Source organism: Pundamilia nyererei, unplaced genomic scaffold (assembly GCF_000239375.1).
Source record: "Pundamilia nyererei isolate P.nyererei 1_Seehausen unplaced genomic scaffold, PunNye1.0 scaffold00055, whole genome shotgun sequence".
Classification (NCBI taxonomy): domain Eukaryota; kingdom Metazoa; phylum Chordata; class Actinopteri; order Cichliformes; family Cichlidae; genus Pundamilia; species Pundamilia nyererei.
Genome location: NW_005187456.1, coordinates 1,902,180 through 1,909,379, shown reverse-complemented (window position 1 = coordinate 1,909,379; position 7,200 = coordinate 1,902,180). Strand labels below are relative to the sequence as shown.

At 40.9% G+C, this 7,200-nt stretch overlaps 1 protein-coding gene across 1 annotated transcript in view; it reads right to left on the bottom strand.

Annotated features, from left to right (window-relative positions):
* impg2a (interphotoreceptor matrix proteoglycan 2a) overlaps window positions 1-7,200 on the bottom strand; it is a 25,447-nt gene that overhangs the window by 5,835 nt on the left and 12,412 nt on the right. The window contains exons 10-15 of the mRNA XM_013911006.1: window positions 6,170-6,341; window positions 5,058-5,998; window positions 4,681-4,968; window positions 4,355-4,574; window positions 3,373-3,583; window positions 1,785-1,973 (exon numbers count right to left, since the gene is read on the bottom strand). Coding sequence (XP_013766460.1) covers window positions 1,785-1,973; window positions 3,373-3,583; window positions 4,355-4,574; window positions 4,681-4,968; window positions 5,058-5,998; window positions 6,170-6,341 — 2,021 coding nt within the window. The remainder of the gene's footprint in view (window positions 1-1,784; window positions 1,974-3,372; window positions 3,584-4,354; window positions 4,575-4,680; window positions 4,969-5,057; window positions 5,999-6,169; window positions 6,342-7,200) is intronic.

The window sequence follows — 7,200 nt, the reverse complement described above, 5'->3', positions numbered from 1 at the left end:
AAGCAGAAACACTTAAAGACGGGTGGCATTTTGAAGATCACAACAAGAGGAGAGTGTAGTAAGATGGAGTGAAAGCGGAGAGGAAATCTACAAACACACACACACACACACACACACACACACACAGCTCGTGCCTTCACCCTGAAAGCATACAGACGCATAAATCCCCTCTGAAACCAGCAGCATTGCGGCTCAGCTCACTGCAACTGTATCCTCTCTCCATATTCCAAATCCCATGATGGTCTTATTACCATAATCGGCTCTGAGCGGAAGCACAACAAGAGCACACACACAGCTAGTCGCCCAGCCAGTCACCCAGTCATCCATACAGCCAGACACCCACAGTCTTACCTAAATCCTCAAATGTTCCTACCAAGCTCTAGAAGTAATGTTCTTGTTGCACGAGTCTGCAAGACACAGTTATTTCTGAGGCAACACAACAAGAAATATGATTTTAATATAATATGGAGGAAAAATAATGGTCCCACCAGCAGTTGGGCTTTACAAACCAGATTAATACAACGATTATGAATGGCACTGTTGATCAGCTTGTTAGTCCAGACTGAAATCTCATATTAACTATTAAATTACCATGGGAGTTGTATTTGATAACACCAGAGTGTTCCTATCCTGGAACATAATGTGTTGTTTTGTCCGATGCCTTTTTCATTTCTGTTGGGAAATAATGTTCATGTACAAAACAGGAGGCTTGAAGGGTCACGATGACTGAAGCTGCCAAGAGACTCTGATTCAAGTGTCACTGGGACCCTTGAATGTTTTTCATCTTTACTTTTTTGTAATATTAATTATTATTATTATTACTATTTTCATTATTTATTTATTTATTTATGTGTGTGTGTGTGTGTGTGTGTTTAAGAGACAGAGGAATTCAAGAAAGGAGCAAAGCAGGACACTCCAAACACCCAGGCAGCAGGAGACGGTGGCTGTACCGCTGTAAGTTTAGAAGGATAAAGAGATGGTACAGTGGAAACTTTGACTGTGGCGACTGGCCTGGGATTTCTCAACTTAGTCTGTCCCCTCAAGAAAATAACCACGCTGATTGCATGGAAGAGTGTTGGTCATCAAACAGACTAAATTTAAGTATTTCTCTTCACTATCAAACCATAAAGTATGGTTTCTTTCCATTTAAGACTGACTGACAAAAGGATTTAGTGTTAATTTTCCTATTTTAATCAAATTTAATATCCATTTAAAGACTGAACCATGAAATAATTGTCAGGAAAAAAAATTCTGACAATTTTTTTGAATAAATAAATAATGATTTGCATATATGATTTTTAATTGGTATCACACAAAACTCAGGTATCAAATACGATAGACCAGGCGTTAACATTTTCCACTGTAGCATGCACCATACGCATTAAATACAGCTCCAAATCTTAACTGAAACTCTATTTAAACTGTTAAATGTGGCTTCAGTGGATGAATCTGTAAATGAAAAACTGAAGTTCTGTGAAATATGCATTATATTGATACTCAGGTGTGGAGTGCACTGAAAAGCTGGTTTCTCAGTCGTGAACATGCCCTTGAGCCTTCTGAATGGTTTGCCCACTGTAGAAATCTAAATCCAACAGCTTTACAGAGAGGCAGCGAGATTAAAAGCACAGTCATAATTACTAAAGTCAAACAACATTACAAATATCCTGTAAACTCTTAACTGCAACAGAAATCCCAAATTCTTTCATTATTAAACCATCCCCATGTGCTCTGTGGTGTTGAAATGACTCTTTGGGTACTAACAGCATTTGACGTGCACTCCTTACCGTATGGGGTCCTCTGACTCATCCTTGTCATACTGATCCCGTAAAGTCCTGGCCAGGAAGAAAATGACTCCAGAGGCCACCAAGAGGAAGCCAGCTACAGAGGCAATCGCTATGCCAACAACCAGCGGCTCGGACACGTACTCCTCGCAATGTTCTCCTCTGTACCACCAGTTCTCCCCGACGCGACACCTGGGGATGACGTTGGAAATTTTTCAAAACCGCGATAACATTTTTTTCCAGTGCTCAAAAAACGAAAAAGACGAGAAGCATTGGAAACAGCAGAAGATGAAAATGCTGCATCCCACATCATGATTCATACATACACGTCATGCGTCATGTTGTAACGTCTCTTTCTTTCACTGAATAACAAAAATCTTTAAAAAGTCATCACTGACGACAACAAGTCATTAAATCATTAATACTTTTGGAATAAAGAATCAACAATTCACACCACTCGCTTGGAGCACCACAACACTTTTGTTGGACGGTGTGAGGTAAACAATGATCCAGCAGCATCTGGAGCTGCCTGTGTGTTTTACGATGTGGTAGTGGGTGTGAAACAAATGTTAAGCACTCATCTTGGAACAAAGGCCCGTCCTTGTTTGTTCATAATCACTCAAGTTAAGCACACCACATACAAAATCGTGAACATAGCCACTGGACATATTTCTGTCACTGATGTTGGATTGTTCTTGGCACGTCATCTTGTGCACAACTTACACACCACATACAAATTTGCATGTTTGGATATAGATGCATATGCACAGATCTTTAGTCACACAAAACAAAGCCTGTGATCATCAGGAATGTCTTGGAAAATATGTAAAAGCATCTAAGGTAGTATAAAATTTAAGAAAGGGTTTGGACTATATCACATTAAACTGAAATCTTTTATCCTGGAGCAGAGAAAATTAATCACCATGTTAATCACATCTTAGCGTTACTGTTTTCAAGTATGTACAGGGCAACAAAAATAAATGTCTTCTGGTGTAGATAACTGAATATTAACTGGCAAAGTTTTGAGCCTTTGCAGATTTGCTAAAATCTAATACATTTTATTTTTAGGCACCTTTAAAAACCCTCAAGGACAAATTACATTAGTACAGCAAATTAAAAACATATACACAACAGTGATCAAAGTAACAATTGACTAAGACTATGTTACAATGAATGGTATGCATTTCTGAACAGATGGGTTTTAACCCATGATTTAAAAATAGAAAGAGAATTTATGGTGGAAGTGCACACCAAAGTCATGGGGCAGGGCAACGAAAGGCTCTGAGTCACAAAGTCGTCAGATGAGCAGATGGAATAAACAAAAGAGAAGCTGAAGCACAGAGGGTAAGGTCAGAAAATAAATCTGGGCTGGTCTAATTATATTTTGTACCCAACAAAGATATAAAACATAATCTTCATTTTATCTACTTATTTATAATTTGCAAGGCCAGCTAGATTTATGGGGAGACCCAGCTAGCACTTGAAAATCTGTTTATGTGATGGAGTACTAGCCTCACAAATCTGCAAACTCAGACACACTATCCAGCACACAATCTCAGATCACTTCCCCTAATCCCCGCCTGTCACCCACCTGCAGATGGCTCCCTGGCCAGGGATGACGTCGCATTTGCCGTCATTGAGACAAAAGTCAGTCTGCAGCTCACAGATGCTCTGACAGGGCAAGCCATCCACGCTGAAATACCCAGCATTGCAGACGCACTCTGCCTCCCCAGACCACTTGTTCACTTTACACTCAGCGTACTCGTTACACGCTTGGAACTTACAGGGATCGGCCTGGTCACCTGTAAAATAAAATAACCTTCTCAAATGTGCATTGTCAAGAGAACTCAGACTACAAATGAACTACAAATTGAAATAGCTAACAACAAACGGACACGTACTAGTTGGCTTATGCAAACCAGCTGAACCCTGGAGTTAGTTACTATACCGGGATATGTCATTCTACTCACACTAACCGGTTGGTCAGAGTGAACAGTAGATAATGATATGTGTCAACATGGCTGCAGTCCGAGGAAGCCTGATTATCTCATTCCAGCTTATCTGTTTGTGACGCTCAGCTCTGCCACAAGTCACAATAATTCAATTCAGTTCAATTCAATTCAATTCAGTTTTATTTACGGAGAGCTAATTTTAAACAGGAAGAAACCTTCAGCAGAAGCAAACTCAGCAAGGGGAAAAAGGGGTTGGCAAGGTTTTGTAGGCTTTTGCGCACTGTGCTATACTTTGCCTTAGAATGCCTTAGAATACTTTGCAAAGCAATATTCTAAGGTGACAATGAAGTAAGTGTTTAAAATTTATGGAAATAAGCCAATTGCCTTCTTTGCATGAGTTTGTTATTCAATGCTAGCATGAAAGCATTTAAAAAGGCTAATTTAGATCCCCAAATACATGCAAGGAAGTAGCTAAAGATAGCTGGTGACAGGTGAGACTTTCTCATAGAACAGTGGTTCTTGGCAACAAGAACAGAAATAGTGATTTCTTTAGGAGACCTTTGACAGGGATCTCAAGAAGTGCTGTCCTTATGACAGCACTGGTTGTCAGTGAGAACATACCTGATTCAACATCCAGTGAATACTTGTCAATGGCCAGGTTCATGGTCTGGTAGGCTGTGTTACAAAAGTCCTCCAAGATTAAGTAGACAGTTGTTGTGACGCCACGAGCCACAGGCTTCCCGAATTTCATCCGGCTGTTGACTACAATGCTCCCATTTCGGAAGTTCAAGATCTCCAGGTTCTCAAAGTGACTGAGGTTGGATTGTAGGTAGGGCACAAGCTAAGGAACAGTTGAAAAATGTGCAGTTTGATGTTACAAGCAAAAGGATTTTACACAGGATTGTGAATAATGAAAATAACAAATACTGCAAGACGCAGGCATTTACCAGCTCGAGGAAGCGTTGCTCCAGAGCTTTGTACTCTGGGGAACTCTTGTTAAAGAGATCCTCTGAGAAGATCATGTTGGTCACCCTCAGACTAAAGAAAACCATTAGTGCTCGTCCAGGGTTTACAGGCATGGCAATACTAGCCTGGTCTGTGCCGTGGCCCACACCTATTGGGAATCCGGTGCTGCCCTCCTCTGTGTGGTTAATCAAACCATAACCATACTGAACCACATTATAACCATGGTCTCCAGTGGTGGTATCGTCCAAGCCATCATCAGGAGTCTGGATCTAGGCGATAAGAAAGTAAAATGATTTGATTATCAGATGCAGATACATTTTTTGTTCAAAACAAATCTTGTTTGATTCTATTGCTTTACCTCCACCAGTAAAGGCATGTCTGTGTCAGGCTCATCATCAAAATCAGGGTTTACATAAGAGATACGGGTAAAGGGTGACTCCCTCTCTGGAGACAGAGCAGTTGGTTGGGCAGGGCCCAGAGAATCTGTCACTGGTGGTTCAGGAACATCTTTGTTAACCAGTAAGATTTCATCATCTGTAAGATCTTCTCTAGAGATCTCTGAAGTTTCTGGAGGCTCTTCTACTACAACTGGAGCTTCAGACAGAGCCTCTTCATTTCTTTCGTGATCCTGATTTTCTACTGATTCTTCCAAGCCATTCTCTTCAAATACAGGTTCCTCGGGGCTGGCCGACAGCACATTAATGGCTGAATTTTCTGGTCTTAGGGTGTTAGCCTCCTCATTATCAGGTGGAATATCTGCAGGGTTAGACTCTTCTGATGTCCCCTCAATGGAGTTATCGCCAGCAGGAAGAAGACTCATCTTCGTTGGCTCTGGCTGTGATGCTTCACTAGTTATATCTACAGCATCTGGAATTGGTATTTGGGCAGGTAGACCCTTTTCTTCCTTGGTTTCAGTTATGACAGTAAAGATTTCAAGTTCCTCTATAATCTCAACAACATCATCTGGATTCTCCTCTTCCATAGGTACAGCTGTAGGTCCAAATGTCTCTTCCTCAGCTCCAGATGTAACATCTGCATTTATGGTGATTTCTTCTGTTTTCACCTCTTCCTCTGAAGCAGTTTCCCCAAGGGACATTTCCTCCTCTTCTGGAGTGATTGTAGATGGTTCAATTAGCCCCTCCAAAACATCTGGGACTGAACCAGAGGCTTCAATTTCTACTGGGGGTTCAGGCAGTGTGACGCTTCCTGGCAGTTCAGCTGGAAGGTCTTCAGGTGGAAGAGGTTCTACAGAGAAAATCTGCACAGTATCCTCCAGCAACAAACCCTCCTTCTCAATCCCTGAAAAAACAAAGATAAGAAGAAACTCACTCTCTATTATAGAAGATATCTGACATATGATATCTTATGATATTATGATATAAGAACTAATGAAAAAGGTAGTCTTGTATAGCTGGAATGCTATGTGGAAAAATAAAGCATCATATGTAAAATTGCCCAAATAACACTTACCGGCAGCTTCAGGTATACGGAAGGTCAGATCAAGAGCAGGAGATGCAACTTCACTCTCCTCTAGAACAATAACATTATTTTCTATTGTTGCCACTGTGTTGGTTTCTGAAGATTCACTTTTGATGTCCTCTTCCAGCGTCAGGACCTCTGGCGGCTTATCAACAGCACTGATCTGCATCACAAACAGGAGCTCTGATTGGCCAGTCACCAGAGGCAGAGATTTTTAATCTTATCCCCAAACACCCTTTTTACTTTGGTAACAGTGGGAAGGAAAAACTCCCTTTCAACAGGAAGACACCTAGATATATCATGAAAGTTAATTATAGTAAATGCCTGACTTAATGCAAAGCCAGACACATCAGGAGGATTATGTGTGAGCCATGGCAGAGAATGGAGTGATTGCTTAATGCCAACTTTAAGGACACTGCTGGTATGTTAGCCAAGCTTTGTTGTGAAATACTGCTTAATCATCTTTTATTAGAACCACATCTAGTGTTGAGGTAAACACTGTGTGTGTAATTAAAGACTGAACAAAGTTAGTTGAGAGTTAGTTGATGGTGTTGCGGTGTTTAACACTGTTGCCTCACATCAAGAAAGTCCTGGGTTTTAATCCATTCTGGGGCTTTTCTATGTGGGTTTTCTCTGTGTCTGTGTGGGTTCTCTCCAGGTACTCTGGCTTAGGTTACATGGTGATTGTAAACCAACCTTAGGTGTGAACGGGAAAGTAAGTGGTTGTCTGTCATTCTGTGTTAGCCCTGCAACAGATTGACGACCTGTGCTGTGACAGGTAAGACAAGCTCAAGCCCTCTTGCAACTCTGAATTGAGTAACAGGAAGAAAGTGGATAGTTGGAGCTTTCAATATGTATTCTAATTAATGTGTCTTTGCGTTGCACATACTTGTTAACCAAGAGGAAATGTTGGTGCCTGGTTAAATCACGTTACTTTGGTGAAGTGTGTGATGATTGAAGACTGCACAGCTGAAACTCAAGCTACCTTACAATAATGATTGTACCGTATATATATATATATA